The 22,011-nt window shown below is 41.8% G+C and overlaps 2 protein-coding genes, 1 long non-coding RNA gene and 1 pseudogene across 4 annotated transcripts in view; 3 read left to right on the top strand and 1 right to left on the bottom strand.

Annotated features, from left to right (window-relative positions):
* The first annotated feature begins 1,293 nt into the window (after positions 1 to 1,293).
* LOC106955993 (gastrula zinc finger protein XlCGF57.1-like) lies at positions 1,294 to 6,091 on the top strand. Its single transcript, XM_015046506.1, has 2 exons — positions 1,294 to 1,551; positions 2,972 to 6,091. The coding sequence occupies exons 1-2, from the start codon at positions 1,311 to 1,313 to the stop codon at positions 4,714 to 4,716; spliced, it is 1,986 nt and encodes a 661-aa protein (XP_014901992.1). The 5' UTR covers positions 1,294 to 1,310; the 3' UTR covers positions 4,717 to 6,091.
* Positions 6,092 to 7,052: 961 nt separating this feature from the next.
* The window catches only part of LOC106955994 (poly(rC)-binding protein 4-like), a 33,436-nt gene continuing 18,477 nt past the window's right edge, over positions 7,053 to 22,011 (bottom strand). Inside the window, exons 5-9 of one of the 2 annotated variants that reach the window (XM_015046508.1) lie at positions 20,782 to 20,823; positions 20,631 to 20,706; positions 18,984 to 19,039; positions 15,433 to 15,602; positions 7,053 to 12,000 (exon numbers count right to left, since the gene is read on the bottom strand). In XM_015046508.1, the coding sequence (XP_014901994.1) occupies positions 11,562 to 12,000; positions 15,433 to 15,602; positions 18,984 to 19,039; positions 20,631 to 20,706; positions 20,782 to 20,823 (783 nt within the window). In that variant the 3' untranslated portion in view covers positions 7,053 to 11,561. Of the gene's footprint in view, positions 12,001 to 15,432; positions 15,603 to 18,983; positions 19,040 to 20,630; positions 20,824 to 22,011 lie in introns of both variants that reach the window. The other variant, XM_015046507.1, reaches the window with a different exon arrangement.
* Positions 12,039 to 12,902, top strand: LOC106955997 (uncharacterized). The gene is made up of 2 exons (XR_001426694.1): positions 12,039 to 12,779; positions 12,812 to 12,902. It is a non-coding gene; the product is annotated as an uncharacterized LOC106955997 (long non-coding RNA).
* LOC106955996 (tripartite motif-containing protein 35-like) lies at positions 15,609 to 17,434 on the top strand (annotated as a pseudogene).

Here is a 22,011-nt window from a genome sequence, read left to right as displayed (position 1 = left end):
ATTTTTGAACCATTTTTAATTTTCAAGTGTTGATTGTATTTCAGAGATATTTTTCATTTTAATGTGTTAATTTAATTTTTGAACCATTTTTATATTTGTAAGTATTGATTTTATTTTTGAACCATCTTTTATTTGTAACAATTGATTTTATTTTATAGCCATTTAGCCAAGTCTCTGTAGAACCATTTGTCTCTGCTAATGACATCTTCAATACAATTGTTTGATCCCAGGCTTAGTTTATGGACTGTAATGTGAAATTAGGCACAAGTATAAGTCTGGCAGTTTGTTCACCAAGTTACTGTGCTCTCTGAGAGGATCTGTGGTTTAAGTATTTGACATTGTTTTATGCCCATCGTTGATATTAGTCTCTAACAAATATTAGATGTAATTGGTACATATACCATGGTAATACAGCAGGTGTTGATAATTGGTTATGATGAGTCTAGACCTTTAGTGTGGTTTCAACTGCTTTCTGTTTCACAAAACTTTAAACTCAATACTTAAAATAATTTATCTGTAAAAATTATGCAAAGTACGTCCAGTAAAAATATCTACAGTTTGAACAGTGAAATTGGTGTACACATTAAAGGTCTCACTATAACATCAACAGTAAAAGTGTGTGACTTAAATACTTTTTGAAATGTTTATTTATCAGCAGATTAACTAGAGGTGGTAGAGTAGCCTTGCATTTATTCAAGTTGGTGTTTTTTTACTAAAATGTGAAAAAGCTACTGAATATCCCTTATAAAATGTTACTGGTGTAAATGTAACTAAACCCTCCTCTGCTTTTTAACAGTAAATAACAGGAAAGAGTGAAATTAGCCATTACTTTAAATGGTTAGCTGTGAAAAAGTCAGCTACTTTTTTTTATTATATTAGCTAAGAGAAACTTTTTTTGTTATTGAGAAAACCTACAAATACAAATAAAGTGATGAACAAAACACAATGTAATAAAGTTTGACAGGGATGTAGCTGAATATAATGACTGGATTAATGCCAGTCTTCTGCCTGTTTGTATTCTTTCCATAAAAACAAAAAAGAAATGTATATCTTAGTGAAAATCTAGAATCAACATTACAAATTATAGTTATTACATTCTTTCCAAAATCTCCTGGTAATATATGAATTCCAGAATAAATAACTGTTACTAATCAATACATGGATAACTATATTAGGAGAATTGGATTTTACTGGATTTTGCTCAGAGAATCAGGTTTGGGGACTGAAATGTTTCTAGTCATGCTCACAGCCGTCCAGTAGGTGGCGGTAACGCTCTGTACGGTATAAATCACCAACAGAAGAAGAAGAAAATGTCTAGTAGACGGACTCCATCAACACAACAGCGGCTGTGGGAGCGCGGTGATTTGTTTTTTGGGGTTTTTTGGTTTTCGAACCGGAGCCGGAGCGAAAAAAACACAGGAAGATGGAAAGTTTGTGACTTCCGGGCAGAAGTGAAACGAACTGAAGCCCAGCTGGAACAGAAACATCAGTTCAAACAGGAACACGAAATGGAGGTTGTTTCCAACCCCGAAGATCGGCTGCAAAGACTCGGTTTGTATATTTAAAGTCTCATCTCAAATGTATGAAGGTTTGGTTCCAGTTAATCTAAGGTTTATGAAGGATTTATTTAGTTTATTAAGAACACAAACTGAGATCAGTGTTTCTGTTTGTAGCCTAGCCAGCTCGCATGCTAACAGCTGTGCTAATCTATAGGTAACGGTGTGCTAGACTAACCGGTTGAAACTACAGATTTTTCTAAAGTTTAGTTGGCTGCGCCAATGCCCGTTAAAAATGAAACTTTGTTATAATCCTGATTAACGAATACATTTCTGTTGTCAAATTAAAATTATGTTTCAAATCAATCCTGTCTGCAGAGCGGCATTCAGTGCAGATCATGAGCAATATGTACCGTATTTTTATGTGTGTTCTGTACTGGGAAACACTCTTTGCAGGCTGTTGGTGAAGGGAAATAAACATATTAGGAAAACAAATTTCGGGCATTCAGACCTAGTAACAGCTAGGTCTGAAACGGATTTTAAACTGTCTCTTTCTCTCAGATCCACTGATCCACTGTACTGTGATGAATAATAAGTGGTCTGAGGTCACATTTGCATCCTAATTGAAACTATAAAATTGTTACCCATTTCTTTGCGATCAAAGCCAAATGAATTGGCAAACGGATGGCCTGTCTTGTCACAGAGAAATGAGAAAACAACTTTTTAAGTTTTGGTTCTACAGTGATCCACATGTCCTGTTCCTACAAAAAGTCAGACTACTTTCTTTAAAATGTTGTAGCTTAGTTTATATTGAGCAGGTACACAATTCATAGTATAATTTAAATTTTTGGGTACAAAAAAAAAAAAAAATTTCACCCCACGTAACAGTTTTGACACCTGTGGTTTAGGCAGGCAGTTGTTGGTTGGTTCTCGTCAGAATAAGGTGTAAAAGGTTTGCCTGCTGACCTGAATTTGGATGATTGCAGCAAATCTTTGTTTTTTAGGCTTATTTACCAATAATAATACCATTGGAAGATTCCCTAACATCATGCAACAACTATGGCTGCAGCTGTTAGATAATTCAGTATGAATATACTTCATTAAATAATATGACTTAATTTAGTAATGCTGCAACAGTTAGGAAGCTTTACTGCAGATGTTCCTTCAGCAGCAGTGCCTCTTCTTTTTACAGTCTTGCTACATGAAATGCCTGTTCCACAGTTTGGATGCCATTTGATCCTGTCTGCCCCAAACTGATTGCAACTGAATTGGAATACTGTTATTCTTTTTTTAAAAGAGCCATTTTAATCTTGTTCCTTCAAAAATACATTTGTCTCAACAAGAAAACTGTGACTCTTCAGAAAAACACTTTAAACTTCCCCATATTTCAGAAAACATTTTATGATCATAGAGCCGTCATTTTATTTATGCATTTTTCTATGTACCAGATTATGATCTTCCCTTGTTGCCTGCAGATTTTCAGCAGATGCTGCTGGTTAAGGAAGAGCTTCCTGAAGGACGGAGTCCTGGTGGGGACTTGTCGGATCCAGAGTCGCTCCAGATAAAGGAGGAGCAGGAGGATCCCTGGCCCAGTATGAAGGAGGAGGCTGATGCCACCTGGTTTCCAGTAACCACAGTCATCATGAAGACTGAGGAAGATGAGGAAGCGAAACCTGTTTCCTCACAGCAAATGGGGAACGCAGATCTTCTAGTCAGTCATTCAGTTGACCTGGGGAAGTTAGAAACTGAGGAGGAGGACTGTAGGAACCTGGACTTTAATGCAGACAGGAGCTCTTCAGATACGGATGTCAGTGAAGAAAATGGGGGAAATTTGAACAGTCCTGATTCTCAGCTAGGAGACTTTTCTTTAAGGTGTTTGGTTAACAAAAAATATACAATGAAGAAGAATTTGAAATCAACAAGGGAATCCCAAATGGATCTGAAATGTTTTAGCTGTAATGAATGTGGCAAGAGCTTTCTGAGGGAAAATCTTCTAAAAATACACGTGAGAATCCATACAGGGGAGAAACCATTTAGTTGTGAACTTTGTGGACAAAGATTTATACAAAAATCCAACTTGAACAGACACATGAGATTTCACACAGGGGAGAAACCGTTTGGGTGTCATCTCTGTGGACAGACCTTTAGTTGGAAGTCTAGTTTAGATTGTCACATGAGAATCCACACAGGAGAGAAACCATTCAGCTGTGACTTCTGTGGACAAAGATTTGGTGAGAAATCGGTTCTAAACACCCACATGAGGATCCACACTGGAGACAAACCATTCAGCTGTGATGTTTGTGAACAAAGATTTAACCAAAGATCACATCTAAAAAGGCACATGAGAGTCCACACTGGAGAGAAACCATTTTGCTGTGAGGTATGTGGACAACGATTTGGTGATAAATCAGTGCTAAACGTTCACATGGGAAACCATACGGGAGACAAACCATTTGGTTGCCATGTTTGTGGACAGCGATTTAGTCGTAAGTGTATTTTGGACAGTCACATGCGAATCCACACAGGAGACAAACCTTTTAACTGTGATCTTTGTGGGAAAAGATTTAGCCACAAGTCAGCTGTGAACATCCACAGGAGAATCCATACAGGTGAAAACCCATTTTGTTGTCAAACATGTGGAAAAAGATTTAGTCGAAAGTCAATTTTAGAGAGTCACAGGAGAATCCACACTGGAGAACAACCTTTCAGATGTGATGTTTGTGGACAAAGATGCAACGAAAGAGCACATTTAAATAAACACATGAGAATCCACACAGGAGAAAAACCATTTGGTTGTGACGTCTGTGGAAAAAGCTTTCGAGATAAATGCCATTTCAAGAGTCACATGAGGGCCCACACAGGAGAGAAACCATTTAATTGTGATATTTGTGGAAAGAGATTTAGTGATAAATCAGATTCCAATAATCACATGAAAATCCACACAGGAGAAAAACCATTTGCTTGTGAGCTTTGTGGACAAAGATTTAGACGAAAATCCTGTTTGAACATTCACATGAGAATCCACACAGGAGAAAAACCTTTTGGTTGTGATTTTTGTGGGAAAACATTTAGACAAAAATCCTATTTGAAAATCCACACGAGAATTCACACAGGAGACAAACCATTTAGTTGTGATGTTTGTGGGAAAAAATTTAACAGCAAGTCAAATTTAAAAAGTCACATGAAAATTCACACAGCAGCGGAAACTGTTCACATGTGAATATTAAGAGATCTTAATGTGGAACACTTGAACGACTGCAAAGTTGTTTCTAAAACCCATTTTCCTACTAAGAATTTAAGTGTTTGAGATGTGCCAATGTCTGTTTGCATATTCATAATTTGTTCCTTGAACATTTCATTAGATACATAAAACCTGGTGTTGCAGCTGCAGGTTTGGCAGCCTGTGGGCTCAAAGGGGCTTTGCAGCTGCTGCACACACACTGGTTATTTTTAAAACAATGTAATTGAGTTTTTACCTCTGACCATATGTATGAATATTTCCAAGATTTCATGAAAAACAAATTGCAAGTTGACATTCTGGACGTTGTGATCCATTCTAAATGCACAAAAGACTCGTTTTTGTGATTCAGATGTTTGCCACATATTTGCAAGGTCAGGGGTTAGTTGAGGAGTTTAAGGCACGGTTACATCATGAGACAAACTAGCACTTTTTGTGATTGTTGGTTTTGATTTTTGTCAAAATTTTGAAAGAATTATTGATACTCAATGCCTAGATGGAGAGTGGAGTGTGTTGGTTTAGCAAAGGAAAATTAATCTAAGGTCAAATTTAACATTTCAACATAATTGTTACATAAACACACCAACAACCCAGATTTCCAAAGTAGGTGTGATGCAACTCAATCATGGGCTTCCTGATTTGTGTCAGGTTCACTTTGGTGAGTTCAGTGAGCAAAATGCTGAACCTTTCAGTTACCTACAGATGTGTTTGAGTAAAAACTGTTTTGTTTTTTTTTGTTGTTTTTTGTTTTTATGACAATTAAGATTTTAAAGCAACGGTAACCAAGTTTGGTTCCAGTTCCTCAGAAAATTTAAATCCTGCCAGGATTCAGTTTTTCCTTCCTAAAGAATAACTGGTGCTGCTAAAATGTTCTGACAGTAAGGTGGAGCTCAGATTGTTCAAACGGGTGATAAATGGGATTTTGTGTGTAATTTGTGAAGGTTTTAGAGTCGATGCAGAGTAAAAATGTGAGAACTTGGTATGTTTAACCACAAGGGGGCAGCAGAGCTCTGAGTGATGATCAGCACCGTAACAGAAGCAGCTGAAGTTCAGCCACAGTGAAGCAAATTTTACTAAAACCCCCAAATTATTAAACTTTTTACTTAAGGTAAATGAAATACACAGCCCTGTTGACTTGATTTGAACTGAAGCCGTTCATTTCTGGCTGATTCTAAGACTTTATCGACTTTAGCAGAGGAGAGAAGAACTCTACAATGATAAGTTGTGTATCAGTTGGTCGCCGGGGCGCCATGAGCTGAGCCCACGTTGGAGTCCTGGTTTCCAGTTGCTCGCCACTTTATTTCCTGTCAAATTAGTGTTCAATAAAAGGTCAGTCATGCCAAAAAAATCTTTGAAAGTAAGAACTACTGTAAAAGTGATTTTAATACATGGAGATTTATTGGGAAAGAATATGCTGTAATGTCTCAAGCTCAAGAACCGAGGGCCAAATCTGACCCATCAGACTGTTTGCAAAAACTGAAATTTTACATAAGTTCTGTGCTTTAATATGTCAGTCAAGTCAAATCATCTTTATTTGTATAGTGCCAAATTACTTCAGTATGAAAAGATGCTAAACACTTTATTTTTCTTTTATCGCTGTTTTGCGTTGGTTGAAACTGAACAAAAATAAAAGAATATAAACACTAAAATGTCTGACTGGAGGTTATATTAATGTTTCTGTTTTTCAATCCTGTGAATAAGCTGTATTTTATACTGTAATAAATAAAATGCTCTTTATATAAAAATCAGTGTTCTAATTTCTTGTTTCTCTTATCTTTGAAAACGATCTAAAATATTCATATCCATGTGTTAATTAAAACTGAAGCTTGTAGCTTTTATAAAAAAATGTTTTCATTTTTGTTAAAACTGTCTCCATGCTGTTACAGTTTATTATGAAACAATCTGAAAACATCGATCTCCTCTTTGAGCTGCTAAAGCATAATGGAAAAACAGCCAATTAGAGCCTGGAGTAGGGGCTTGGTGCTGTCAATCACCTCATGTAGTCGCTGCTGAATGCGGTAATGACAGGTACACAACTTACATTTACAGGAAAATTGTTTACCTGCCGTCGTTGGTGGCTATGCTAGCCAGCCTGAGCATTCATGACAGACTATGCTAGCTGCAGCGTAGCAGAGACTGAGGATTACATGTTCACATTTTCTCTTCTTCAGAGAGTTTCCTAAAGCAGAAACTCTGGGTCCGTCTCTGGTAGCGTTGCCATGGCGACAGGGTTCCCCTCCCACAGCTTTGGGTTTGGGTTTCTGGTCCGAGCCGGTCAGAGCTGGACACTTTGAACAGAACAAACAGAGACGAGGGGAACCGGTTCTTTCAGTGCTCGTTTATTGGAACATGGCGTGGATGGAAGAAAGCAGAACCGCTGACCCAGACACACGGGAACCGGACTCACAGAACTTCTGGTCATAATGGAGTTTTCATGTTCGAGTGCAATAATATTCATAACTGTCCTCAGCTGCTGCTGAGCGCTTGGTGCTGTTCAGACTCAGGCAACACCTTCACCGGCAGAGATCCACTTCCTGTCTGCATCTCCCTGCAGAGATCCACTTCCTGTCTGCGTCAGACCTACAGGAAGTTTGTCTAACCAGTGAAATATCCTCAGAGAGGTTTTAGGATCAGGTCACTTCCAAGCGGGGGTTCACGGGCCAACTGTAGGTCAGGAAACGCCAAATGTTAGGTCTGGTTTTGCCACATAAATAGGATTCATAATATGAAGGATGTTTTTGTCTTATTTTTACTTTTTTTTCTTTATTTGATCCTAATGTTTGCTTGATCCCAGCAGGGGGTGAAAATATTTATCAGTCTGGTTTAAAAGGTGTTTGATGTAAATCTGATTTTCTGACTCGTTGCTCATGGAGACGCTGCTTCGCTCCTCACCTGAGATCTTCAGCACCATCATAACCTGCTGTTAATATGGAGAAGCAAAAAAACACTAAATGTAGATTTAAAAACGTAAACATTTTTAACAGCATGAACTATTTATGAGCATTAGATTTAAAATTCACCTGCGTGTGTGTGTGTTTGTTTTTACTTCAGCTAAACAAAGAAAATCTAACATTTAATTTACATTAAGAGGTTTATTAATAGTTGTCAATAGTTTCTGCATAAAAAAAATTTAAAATTACTTTTGACAAAGATGATTAGAGTCAGATATTCGATCATTTCAGGAGGCGATAATTATTATGAATGATTCAAAGCATCTGTTTTGGTTAAATTAATGCAAACATCTAAACTGTGGATGAACCGACAGATCGGACCTGCTGATGTTCACATGAAGCCGATCTGATCCACTTCAGCAAAGGTCTGAAACCAGCCGCTGCTCTGCAGGGAGGCTCCGCCCACCAGGTCAGTTCACAACAGGGAGCCGACTGCTGCCAACTCAGCAAGTCAACATTTCAGACAAAAATTGGCAAAGGCCAAAATCGGTGCACCGTTAATCTAACCTCTGATTTCTGATTAAAATGAAATAATAGAGATAAAGTTGTGCGACCCGGCGGGTCCCGCAGACAGGATGGGTGAGTCGTCTTCAGGGCGGATGTGTTGTGAGTCTGAACCAGGAGCGCCGGTCCAGTCCAGGTCACACCGGGTCAGACCGGGTCCACCTGAACTGGACCTCAGAACTGTTTTTGCATAGACATCAATTCAAGTCAGACTCATGCAGACGGAGGAGGAACGACAGAAACAATGAAGAGGAAGAAGAAAGAAGTGATGTGACTTTATAAAAATAAGTGAGCCTGTTAATCATCATCATCATCATCAGTAGTTAATAATACAAACAGAAAGTTTATGCAACACGTCCAGTTCAACCTGAAGCTGCTCAGTATTGCTTTGATCCCCAGACGCTGCAGCCTGGTGTGTGTGTGTGTGTGTGTGTGTGTTAGTGAGGCCAAGCAGACATGCAGCAGCAGCGAGGATCCAGAGAAATGTTCCTCAGTTCATCCAGAAAAATGAATAAATTAAAGAAAAAAATCAAAAACAGAGAAAATCTGCTACAGAACTAGAATTAGTAGAATAATATCAACATGTTTTGTTAAAGCTGCTGCTTCTGGTTTATTTGTATCTTTTTAATAAAAGCTTGTTGGCATTGATGTTTCTCTCTACGTTTATCTGGCTGCTGTTTGTGGAACAATCTCTGTTTTATTAGGAAGTTTAGAAAGTCAAAGTTCCAGTTCAAGTTGTGCGACCCGACGGTCTCAAACGTGGAGACACATTTTGAGTCTCCATTTAATCTGAATTCAGACAATTTACCAAACCACTGAAAAGCTGATTTTTTAAATATTTGATCAAAGTTTTGATCATTTTGGCTTTCCGTACTTTCAGAACCCACTCTGTCCTGCTTAAAATCATGTATGTTGTCATTAGCAGCCATTTTTAATAAACTCCATAAATCTCATTTATTTATTATTCCATTTATTGTGTGTTTTGTTTATCCGTAAAAATCCTCCTGCTGTTCAGTATTTTGGGTCGCTGTGTTGCCGTAGTTCTGCTTGTTCTAGTTCTGCTCAGAATCAGAGGAAAGATTTCAGAACGTTTTCGGTTCTGATATCCAGACGGATCAAACGAGTGGAAACACTTCAACACAAACAGACAATTACCAATGTTACAGTGAAAAAGTTAATTGGTTCACACACTTAAAAAACATAATACAGTTTTACAGTCATATTGGAAACAGAATTTCATCTAAACCCATAGCTGTAATACTTCTCTAAATAAGTTAAAAAATAATTTAAATAAATCTGAATTAATTGAAAGAAAAAAGACTTAAAAAAATCTTTACAAGAAAACCAACGAGACAAGAAGCAGGAAGTACATTTACATCGTATACAAAGTCAGCTCAGTGTTAGTGATCAGTGATATAAACTGTGAGGGAATATTTCATAACGGTTAATAATAAATATAGGAGTATACAGTGTGACAAAGAGCAGGACAGACAGAAGGAGAGCTGGAAAGTCTTTATGGCTTTTACAGGCTGCAGGCAGCCGCCGCCTCCGGACTCTGAGCTGCTGAAACCAACCAGGGAGGAGAAACCAGAGAGAAGCTCAACTTTGTGGGATTGTTGGAAAATGAAACGATGCAGATTCTGACATGGATGCTGAATATGTGATGGCTGTCAGTAGAAAGCAGGAAATAAAGGAGCAGATTGTTGGAGTCTCAGATCAACCACCATATTGATAAAACAAATAAAAAGATGATAATTCATATTCATTTTATGTAGCCCCCTTAAACAACTTCCTCCATTTTCAGATTTCAATATGGCTGCTAAACGATAGTGGGCGGAGCCGGCCAATAAAAACATGACAGGATTCGCCATCCGTACAAAACCTGAACTCAAATCGGTTGATTTGCTCAGACGTCGCCTGAACATGAAGCTTCTCAGCCTCAAACTCCAAGATGGCTGCTGGCTTATTAAACATAATGCATCTCATTTATGATTGGACCAACTAAAGAGAGACTAACATTTTACTGGTTTTCTGTGTTTGTTAGCGGAAAAGTTCAAACGGGCAGAAAGTGGTGTGGATTCGCTTCAAGCACCAACAAAATGTTTTAAGGCAGAAACTTTCTTTGCTACGTTTATTCCTGCAGTTTGGAGTAAGTTTGGTACTCTTCTGCCACCTTGTGGTGACAATAAGATACTGTGATTAACCCTTAATGCTTTTGGTAAAGTTTGAATCTCGTGACGATCAGTTTTATTATGTTGACGGAGTTAAAGGTCGAGCCGAACCCACGAAACAATTCTCAATGCCGCAGGAGCAAAAATCACGTCGTTGTTTTTCTTCTTCTTGTCACAAACCCTGGAAAAGTCTCCGCTCTGTTGAGCTTCCAGAAGCTGGTTGTTCAGCCAGCAGGACGGACAGTTTGAGCTGTTTAGTCTGAGGCGGTGAGAACCAGAACCCTGACCTCCCACTGCTCGGTTCTGGTCCGATTTGGCGGGAAAACGTCCCTCTGATGGCTTCTGCTGATTTTCTCCCCAGTAACGTGGAAAATAAAATGAGGTTTTGCATCTTGTTAATCATTATTTCCTCCTCTGAACTGGTAACATCCCTTCCTGTCTGCCGTGTTTACGGCTGTAAGCCGTGACATCTGCCGCAGTGGGAGGGTTTCACAGGAGCTCGGCTCGGTGGGTCAGTGGAGTGTGAAGAGTGTGTGTGAAATGTCCAGAAACGGTTGGACTTCGGAGCGACCATCCCAGACACTCAGACCTCTGAAGAAACGCTGCCATCTCTGATTGACGTGGAAAACAGCTGGGATTTAAACCCAGGATGAAGCAACGCCACCAACACTAACTGATGGTCAGCGCCTCGTTTTAAACTGGACTTGGCTAAAAGCGGGGAGCAGAATATTGACCCGGTTCGTCCTCATAACGGTCGAATCGTTTCTTTCCAGGGACGGTGTATATTTACAGGGTGAACCACGGAGAGGCGGGACGGACTCATTGACCCTGAGAGGTAACCGCTGCAGCTACTTGGTGATTGTCAGGTTTAAAGGATCCTTCTTGTCATCAGTGAAGATGATCAGCAGGTTCAGCTGGTTTAACTCTGAAACTAAGATGAGCGTTTTAAATCTGCTGCGGTCCAGCGGAACCGGACTCAACGTCACCAAACGGTTTCGCTTCACCTTCACTGATCGCTGTTGGCTTCACAGAATCGGTATTATTTTAGATAAATCATGCATGTTCCAATAATCCCACAGTGATCTTTGCTAGCAGTCAGGAGAGGAAGAGAGAGATGGAAACAGGAAGTGACAGAGTTCAGAGGCCCTTGCAGTTTGAAGAGCAGCCCAGGAGCCACCGCAGAGACGGCCGTCCTCCTTCATCAGTACGGAGAAAACTTCTGTCTCTCCGGCTTCTTCATCCCGTTGGCGGACGATGAGATCTTGGCCGTGTAGGACGCCAGCGCGGCCGCCGCGTGAGCCGGGACGGGAACCGCCGCCGTGGCCGCCGTCTGCACCGAGCTCGGGATCACCGGCGCGCCGATGGCGGCCGCCGCCGCCGCCGCTGCTGCTGCTGCGGAGGCGGGAGGGGTGGACAGTGCCAGGTAGGGGATGGATTTCACTCCCAGGAGGCTGGAGAGGGGAAAGGCGTAGGGGGCGCCCAGGATCGGAGCGTGGGGCAGTGCAGCACCCATCGCTGCCAGGGGGGAGGAGGAGGAGGACGAGGCGGAGGCGGGGGGGGCGGGCTGGGTGAAGCTCATGGTCAGGTCAACGGGAGACGACATGGAGGAGGACTGGGCGGTGGATTTGGCGGTCTCTAAACTGGAGGAAGGAGGTGGAGGAGGGAGGGTGGAGGGAGCACAGGGGTCAGGAGGGCGGGGCAGGAGGGGGGGCGGATGGAGAAGGGTTAGAGGGTCAAATAAAAGACATGTTAAAAAAAAACAAGAGTAAAAACTGAATGTGAACCAAAACGGAACCAAACAGGATTTTTTTGGAGAGAAAAATGAAAAACTGACAGAACAGAAAATCAGAAGACAGGTGTGTTTTGCTGGAGGTTGCAACAGATTATTGTAGGGGGTTCGCTGTACGGATGGGGGGTGTGCTGTATAAGTTGGGGTGATGGCTTGGGAGGGGGCTTAGGGAGGAGGAAACAAAACCATCACAGACACGTTAGCATGGCAGCTCGTCACACATGATGCAGAAACGTTTCACTGCGGATCTGAGAAAATACCCGGGTTCTGCAGAAATTCACTGTTTACCCTGGAAAAGGAGGAAGAACGATGAAAAGAGCTTCACATCGTCACCAACAAGGTGGTTCAGACTGAGCTCTGGGTTGGCTTTTGTTCTTGGACAAACAGAACTGAACCGATAAATTTCAGGAAAAAACGCCTTAAACTTGGTGCCAAAGTCCATCTGTCCTCCATCCGTCCCCACGTCCATCAGTCAGGTCTGCTCTGGACCGGCCCACAGGCCGTCAGACACACAGGACCAACAACCATCCTCACACCAACAGACTGTCTGGAAAGAACCAACACATTCGAACTTCCAAACTGATTTTTGTCCCAATTAGCCACTGAACAGACCTGAAGGTCATCCAGCACGTTGATGTGGCGTAACCTTCAACACCCAGCAGAACTGGGTCTGGGTCCGTTTTAAAGTCAGGGTCTGAAACGTTTCCAGAACATTTCAAACAACTGAAACTATTTGATTTTTAATTTATTCAGCAGAGAAAAAACTTCCAAGTGTTGAGTAAAGAGCTGAGTGGAGATTTGGTTTGATTCGGGTTCTAGACGGATGAGTTATACGATCAGGTTTAATGTCTGAGTCAATCACGGCTAGGCCAGTCTGAGGTTGTTTCATGAAGACGCTCCACCTGTTCCTGAACGGAGCTTCAAGCTGCAGAGATCAAAACGGCACATGATGGAAATGATGGAAATGATGCAGCACATTTTAGTGAGGAAGAGAAACAGGATGTGATCTGAAGGGTTTTCAGGCACTGAGGAAGATGTTTAAAGACAAATATGATATTTATAATATTACTGCTGTTTTTTATGGATTATAAAAACATTTTTTATTACTATTTGTTCATATTTACTGTAGTGAACTGTCATGTGATGCCTTAAAGTTTTTCATTTCACCAGGGGAAGGAAAGAACAAAGTCTAGTAAATATGATGAGCTGATAATAAATCAGACTTTGTGATCAGAGAGAATCCTCCAAACATTTCTGCTGCGGTGGCGCCGCTCGGGCCGACCGGACCTACAGGCAGCTGGACCAACGTTTCTGCACAACTAAAGGTTCAGCTAAAAGTTGTTTCTGTTGAATATTTCAGTTAAAATGAGACAAATGCTGACAAACCTTTGAGCCGGTTTTAGTTCCGTTTCTATCATCGCTGCAGCTGCATGAGGATCGATCCTGAAATATCCGACTGCAGAGAAAGATGAGAGTCTGATCTGACAGACTCTCTGCAGCTTTGAGCTCAGCCCTTTCTGTTTGTGTTTCTCTGTACATGATGCAGGAAACACAGCCGCTTCAAAGTATTCAGCCTCTTTGAACTTTTCAACCTTTTGCTGCTTCAAATATAAAGATCTAAAATTTTTAATATTTTGTGAAGAATCGACAACAAGTGGGAGACAATCAAGAGGTGGGACGAAATTTATTGGATATTTTAAACTTTTTTAACAAATAAAAAACTGCAAAGTGGGGCGTGTGATATCATTGGGCCCCTTTACTTTCAGTGCAGCAAACTCAGTCCAGACGTTCAGTTTGGGTCTCTGAATGATCCGAAGTTTCCTGAATGACTGATGAACAGAACCCGCCTGTGTAATCAGGTCCTGTATAAATGCACCTGCTCTGTGATTGGCTCAGGGCTGCTCAGAGCATCATGGAGACCCAGGATCACAGCAGGCAGGTCCCAGATGCTGCTATGGAGAATTTAAAGCTGGATTTGGATTCAAACAGATTTCCCAACCTTTAAACATCTGAAGGAGCTCTGAGCATCAGACCAAATCTACCAGACCCGGCCGTCCCTCTAAACCTTCATCTGGACCAAGGAGAAGACTGATCAGAGATGCAGCCAACAGGCCCAGGGCCACTCTGGATGAGCTGCAGATATCTGCAGCTCAGGTGGGACAGTCTGTCCATAGGACAACAATTAGTGGTACACAAATCTGGCCTCTATGGGAGAGTGGCAAGAAGAAGAAAGCCATAAAAAGTCTGGTTTAAAGCCACAAGATACCTGGGAGACACAAGAAGGAGCTTCAGATGGAACTTTCTGGCCACAACGCAAAACGATAAGTTTGGTGTAAAAGCAACACACCTCATCATCCTGAACACACCATCCCCACTGTCAAACATGGTGGTGGCAGCATCATGGTTTGGGCTGCTCTTCTTCAGCAGCGTCAGAGGAGATGGATGGAGCCGAATACAGAACCATCCTGGAAGAAAACCTGCTAAAGACTGGGACGGAGATTTATCACCCAACAAGACAAAGATCCCAAACATAAAGCAAAACCTACAATGGAACGGATCACAAATAAACATATCCAGGTGTTAGAATGGCCTAGTCAAAGTCCAGACCTGAATCCAATGGAGAATCTGTGGGAAGAGCTGAAAGCTGCTGTTCACTCTCCATCCAACCTCACTGAGCTCCAGCTGCTTTAAGGAAGAACGGCCAAAAAAGGACTGGCAGCTGTAATCACACCACAAGGTGGCGCTACAGAGTGTTAACGCAAGGGGCCCACTTCACATTTAAAATATCCAATAAATGTTGTTCCACCTCATGATTGTGTCCCACTTGTTGTTGATTCTTCACAAAATAATAAAAATTTAGATCTTTATGTTCAAAGCCTGAAAAGGTTGAAAAGTTCAGAGCCTTGATTCGGCCCCCCAGGGAGAATCAAAGGGGCCGAATACTTCTGCAGAACACATTTCTGTCCCCTCCAGCCCTGGAGGAAACCGTCTGACAGTTCTCAGTTCCTGAATGAAAACCTCAGTTCAGTTTATTAATGAAAACTAACAACCGACCGTCTCTGAGGAGCCTCAGCCGGACTGACTCCTCCAAACGGTTCTGTTCGGTTTGGTTCCTGCAGCAGTAATGAAACAAACTGTTGAAAGAAACTAACCAAACATTTCGTCCAACATTTCCCACTTTATCCCTGAAGCTTATTGCTGATTTGTCCACTTGCTGGTTTGAAGTCTTCAAACTGGACCTGAACTGGTTTTCTGAGAGGATTCCCAGTCTGCTGGTTCTTACCATGAGGTGATTAAATACTGAGCCAGGTTGATGGCGATCGGCGTGCCGGTGATGGTCACATGGCGGTCGCTGCTGCTGTCGATCTGACTGCCGATCTTGATCTGAGCCCCAGACACCTGCCGGATCTCATTTATTTTGGTTCCCTGGCGACCGATGATTGATCCAATCAGCTGTGAGGAAGAGGAGACGAAGAAGATGAACATTAGAGGGAAGCTGGAGGTGAAACGTTCACAGAAACATTCTGGGATTGGTGGATTTCAGTCACAGCACTTCAGGTTTTGTTCTGGTGTTCTGATCCTCAGTGGAAAGTGAAACAGCAGGTCTAATAGGTTTAAGCTCCGCCCACTAACCGACACACCTGAACCAATCAGGAATCAGTTTCTGATCGTTGGTTCCTGCAGAGAGTCGATCAGATTCACCTTCAGACCAAACTAGCAGCTTCCTCTGAGTGAGTCCAGCTGCAGGAGGGAAAAGTGGAAACCTCCAGCTCTGCTGCTTCAAGCTGCTCACACTGAAGGTGAGTTGGACCAAAACACTCAGAGTCACTTTGAGGGAAGTTAGTAGAGGAGGGAGGGAGCCGAGACTGACTGGACCTTCTGTGTTTTCAGCTTCACTCAGAGACAAAATGGCTTCCAGATCAGAGGAGGATCTCTGCTGTCCGGTCTGTAAAGAAGTCTTTAAGGATCCAGTCATTCTGTCATGTAGCCACAGCTTCTGTAAGGAGTGTCTGAAGAACTGGTGGAGAGAGAAACCAGCAAGAGAGTGTCCAGTTTGTAAGAGGAGATCTTCAAGGATGGAACTGACTTTAAATCTGGTTCTGGAGAACCTGTGTGAATCATTCCTACAGCAGAAAATCCAAAATGCTCCAATGCGTCTCTGCAGTCTGCACTCTGAGAAACTCAAACTCTTCTGTCTGAACCATCAAGAACCAATTTGCTCCATCTGTAGTCATTCAGAAAAACACACCAACCACAGATTCAGACCAATCCGGGAAGCTGCTCAGGATCACAGAGAGAATCTGAAAACATCTCTGGAGTTTTTAAAGAAGAAGCTGGAGCTCAGAAAGAAAGTTAAAAAGAAGTTTGATCAGACAGCAGAACACCTGAAGGTCCAGGCCCGACACACAGAGAGGCAGATTGTTGAGCAGTTTAAGAAACTTCATCAGTTTCTGACAGAGGAAGAGGAGGCCAGGCTGGCTGCACTGAGGGAGGAAGAGGAGCAGAAGAGAGGGATGATGAAGGAGAAGATGGAGGCTCTGAGCAGAGAGATAGCAGCTCTTTCAGACACAGTCAGAGCCACAGAGGAGGAGCTGAGAGCTGCAGACGTCTCATTCCTGCACAACTACAAGGCTGCAGTGGAAAGAGTCCAGCGCTGCCCCCTGCTGGAGGATCCACAGCTGCCCTCAGGAGCTCTGATAGACCAGGCCAAACATCTGGGCAACCTGGCCTTCAACATCTGGAGCAACATGAAGGGCATGGTGACCTACACTCCTCTGGTTCTGGACCCAAACACCGCTGGGTCAAAGGTCATCCTGTCTGAAGATTTGACCAGTTTGACTTCAGGAGACGAACAGCAGTTTCCTAATAATCCAGAGAGATTTAAGTCACGGTCTGTCCTGAGCTCTGAGGGTTTTAACTCAGGGAACCACAGCTGGGATGTTGATGTTGGAGACAGTGAATTCTGGATTCTTGGTGTGTTTACAGAGTCTGGATTGTTGGGTTTAGGTTTATATGAAGGTAAAAACTCAGCATGTTCTCCTCCTGCTCAGATCCATCAGTCCAGAAAAAGATCCAGAGGATCAGAGTGAATCTGGACTGGAACAAAGGAAAGCTGACATTGCTTCATTTTATTGGTTTTATTCTTATTTGTTCAGTTTTAGTTTAACTTTAGTTACTTCAGTAGTTTTAGTTTTCAGCTTGGTGAGTTTGTTGATTAAAGTTTTTACCTGTAAACTTTAATTATTTTTGTTAATAAATTTGTATGTTTTATAGAGAAGTTGTTTTTATTCCTTTCATGTTTTGCTGTTTGAAAAACACCAAAGCTGATTTATTTGCTCATCTATTATTTTAAAACCTGAGTATCTTCAGGCAGATCCTCATAAACAATAACTGAAATATTTGGCTGTTATTTTCCTGATAATCAGATGTTATTCCGACTTAATTTAATTGTGTTAATAATTGCCTTTTGCATTTATGAATAGTTATTAGTGGCCAAACCAGACCGTTAGCTGGACAACATATCAATAGAATCACATAGACATTTAAATCTAGATCGACTATTCAGTCTGATGCACCAGTCCCTCCTCCTGAGGAAGCAGAAGGAAAGTCTCCACCAGGACTGTTTTCATCATGAGGTACAATTACTTTTTTTAAAAAACTGAAATGTTTTCTTTCTGGGATTATTTTCAAAATAACAAATCTAAACTTTGATAAGCAAGTTGTCAAAACAAATTATTTTAATCCCATTTTGAGCTGGATGGTGAAAACAGATTTTCCTGCCAAAGTGATTTTGCTGAAGGACAAAACCTCCTTTACATCCTGATAAAAGGAATTGCTGTGACGTTGTCTGGTATTTTTGTCGGGTTTAATAGAAACATTAAAAAACACAGGAAACAGTTTCTGTCTCCTGAAACCAAAGCAGTTCCCCCAACAGCGCCCCCTGCTGGCATTAAACAGAACCAGACTTCGGACAGAACAGGGAAACGGAGCGGAGGCTTCAGCCGGGCTGCCGGTTCTCCTCTGAGGTTTGGATGAAATCAGCCTGAAGCAGACGGGGCAGAGGACGGCCGCGGCTATTTTTGGCGACTCCCTGCTGCCCCTGTAATTTAGGAAGGTTTAGTGAAGGAGAAAGAGGCGGAGGGCTGCTGTTAAAGCGCTAACTGGGAGCTACAGGATGTCATTAAGCTGCTCTGCTCGGCCTGCTCACTGACTCACAAACAAACCTATCACACACTTTCATGCACAGGAGCTTAAAGCTCTCTGCTCGTTGGACATGTTTCACTGCAGGAAACGATCCTTTTAAGGTGGAGATTATCCCTTCAGAGGGAAAACGCTGTGGAAGAATGACCTCTGGAACATCCAGGCTTATGCACATCTGCAGGAACGCATGCTAGCAGTCCATACGCAGATTAGCTGCCCTCCTCTGGAGTTTTAACTCAGGCAGATAATAAAAGAGACAAATATGAGAGAGATGATCATTTAAAATCATGTTTAAAACGGAGCAGAGCATTCTGGTCTGACAGAGATTTACCTCAACATCACTTCAGGTTTCAAAGTTATGTCAGCGTCTGAAGATGAGGCTCAGAAATGTTCAGATTAGCTGAAGTTAGTAATAAAATGACAGATTTCTGTTGTTCTGCAACTGGATTTACAAAATACAAAATGAAGGAATTTGTTTGTGGTTATTTTGTTGTTCAGACAGAAATAATCTGTTTATTTAGTGAATCATAAAACTGACCAATTATTTGGCACTAAATACAACAATAGGAGGAGGAAGAGAAAGAGGAGGAAGAGGAGGACAAAGAGCCCACCGGAGCCGGACGTTTTACTCACATCGTTCGGAATGAGGAGCTCCTGAGACGTGGTTTGGGAATTTGCTTCCACCGCTCCTGGGGAACAGAAAGAGACGGATCAGAGAGAAGCATCCGGAACAGCAGAGGTTCTGGAGTAAAGGCAGGAAAACCCAGAACTCCTCCTGAATCCAACATGGCGGCTCCGTGGGCCGTGTTCAGAACCGCTGATCTACAGGATGCAGCAGGGCTGTAACCATAGCAACTGCCTCCGGATCAGTTGAAACATAAAAACCTGATTTAAGTTTGGGAATCTGCTCTGAACGACGTCCCAGAAGCGGCGCTGCAGGTTCTGCTGAAACATGACCAGACGGAGGCAGAGGTTTGTTTCTGGAAATAGAAAATAAAAGCAGTTGTTTTTGCTCTCTTCTCCTGTCTGCTGTCTCTCTCATCATGTTTTGACTTCTTCCATTTTTCTCCATTCTGTTTCCGTCTCTTTTTTCCAAAGGTTTCACATCCCTTGGTGTGAGTCTGAGCTGTTCTTTATCTGCAGCAGAACATCATCACAGATCCGCGTCTTTCATCATTTATTCAAACACCTCAGTGCTTCAGAAGCAGCTGAGCATCTGCATGGATTTATGAATCGTCTGTTTGTTCCGTCACACGTTTGATTTCCAGCTCGGTTCCCCAGAAGCAGCGTGAATCCTCCATGAAGTGGACGGAAACCCGAAGCCATCGGCTGACATGAGAGAGGAGCTCGACAGTCAGACCGTCGGCCCAGCTGGAGGCTTCTGATCAAAGCTCTCACTCACAGATTAGTATTCAGAGCATTCAGAGATTACACAACAGTGAAATTATTCTCCCGCAGAGAGCATGAGAGGAACAGGAAGGAGTGAGATGAACTCTGGGTGTTTTCCACCTGATAGTCCAGTGGACTCGCTTAGACTGGACCCAGAACTCCATCATCTGCTCCACCTCCAGCTGCTGTGGTTCTGAGTCAAACCAACCTGTTCCCCTCCTGGCCTGTGGGGGCGCTGCACCAAAAACCACTGAAGACACTGAGAGCAACTTCCTTCTTCACCAGATGGAAACAAGATGGAGGCGTCAGATTTTAGTGTTGGAGGATTTCTCTTTAGGCTAAAGACCAGGAGCCATTTCTGCTGCTAGCGCTAGGCTAATGTGTTAGCTTTTGTTGGATTTACCCAGAATGCCCTGTGCTGTAGTCTACTTCCTGCTGGTGGAGCGGTCTCCGGTCCGCTTGGCGTTCACATCCAAACTCAGAGGACCAGAGTTAGCTTAGCATTCACACCTCACTAACTGAACCGGACTTTCAAGACAAACGAACTGGAGTCGGATTAAAGCAAACTGAACATGGCTGGTGAGAAATTATTAATTAGTCAAACAGAGAAAAAAAAGAGTAAAATGTTCCTTAATCCTAAATAAAACCCGGATTGTTCTAAAATGTTTTGGGGATTTTCAGTGCGGATTTCGAACTCCATCAGATTTTCACCTGTTCATGTTATTCTGCTGTCAGTTTTTCACCGCTTTTCTGTTTCCTCCATAAGGAATGTTAGCTTTAGCGCCACCTGTTGACAGTTTCAACTCATAAACACAAGACTTTGATGGAAAAGAAGCGGTGGTTGCATAACAGCATCAAATGGAAAGCAGACAGAGCTGTTCCTGTACCTACCGGGCAGGACGGTGGCCGCCTGGCTGATGGACGCCAGGCCCTGCTGCTGCATGGACAGCTGCTGCAGCTTCACCAACTGACGGACAAACGGAGAGCAGAAGCCGTGAGACGACGGAGCTGAGCGGGAATCGCTCCCAGAAACGGGTTTTACCTCTGAATGTGGAATGCCGTAGTGGCTCTGAACCGCGTACGTCTGAAACAGAAGGAACAGAAAGCAGAGGTCATCAGTTTGACCTCTACAAAGAGACTCTGTCCTCTACAGAGACGGGACATGTCCACTTTTCCAGGAACAGAAACCCAGATTACAGCAGAGGAAGTAGCTGAGCTGGTTTTATTGGAACCAGTAAAGAAGCAGCTCTGAAACCAGTGAGGCACATGAAGCACTGGAGGAAAGACCACAAAAAGTTCCTGTGTTTAGTTCTGCTTAGTGCCCCCTACTGGCAACACTTTATACACAGTGTAATGGATTTCTTGTATGGAGGACAGAGTCTGTCAAAATGATCAATAACTATAGAAATAAATCAATTGCTTGATAACAAAACAAAATATACTTTCCCAACTCTTTACACAGAGTGATAAATTATTTGCTTATCATTTTCAATTATATTAATGCAACACTGTCAATGTTATTTATCTTCTCATTTTATTTCCAAACTTCTTGTTTTATTAATTTCCTTTTTCATATTCTGTATTTACTTCTTGTCTTTCAGAGAATGGCCTCCTTAACGTCTGTGACCACAAGCAGGAAGCAATGCCTGCATAGTCAACCAGTGTTGACCAATAGAAGAGAAGCTGACTGAAGCCCCGCCCACTAAGCCTTCCTACTGCCCTTTTTTAAACTTTACTTCTTCCAAAGAGTCACAAGAAAAATAAAGTAGAAAATGAGAAAAATTAAATAAATAAATCAGTAAATAAATAAAAAAACAGGAGGAGAAAATGCAAATAGGAAATTTAAAAAAGTGAGAGCTAATAAAAAAATAACCAACAGAACATGAAAACACGAGAAAAAAATACCGACACAAAAAAGGAAACTAATGAATAAAATATAAACTTGGGAATATGGATAATAAATTATAAATGTGAAAAAATGAGTTAAGAAAATTTTTTCTATTTCTTAAATTTTTTTGGTTGCAATATTTGGTACATTAATTACTTAATCAAACCACATATTTCTACATTTCACACACTGCCAATTTTGACAGGAGCAGTCCTCCATAATTTTTCTTTTTTTTTTTTCTTTTTTATAAAAAATTATTTTCCTTCCAATATTTTTTACTCAAAGTTTTAGTGACAGTATAGTTTTCACACCAGAGCTGAAAAATGCAGAACGATGCGAATAAAACCCAGAAGAATCCAGAACCGGTTCAGAAACATTTCAGAA

This window comes from Poecilia latipinna, unplaced genomic scaffold (assembly GCF_001443285.1).
Source record: "Poecilia latipinna isolate Pla-1442-1.1 unplaced genomic scaffold, P_latipinna-1.0 Scaffold782, whole genome shotgun sequence".
Classification (NCBI taxonomy): Eukaryota; Metazoa; Chordata; class Actinopteri; order Cyprinodontiformes; family Poeciliidae; genus Poecilia; species Poecilia latipinna.
This window is presented reverse-complemented; position numbering and strand designations above follow the sequence as displayed.

What these genes read in the sequence shown, in the direction of transcription:
- LOC106955993 (XM_015046506.1), top strand. Translation starts at nt 1,311, where the DNA reads ATGTCTAGTAGACGGACTCCATCAACACAACAGCGGCTGTGGGAGCGC. An exon ending in AGATCGGCTGCAAAGACTCG is followed by an intron (nt 1,552 to 2,971) that starts GTTTGTATATTT and finishes TGTTGCCTGCAG; the next exon opens with ATTTTCAGCAGATGCTGCTG.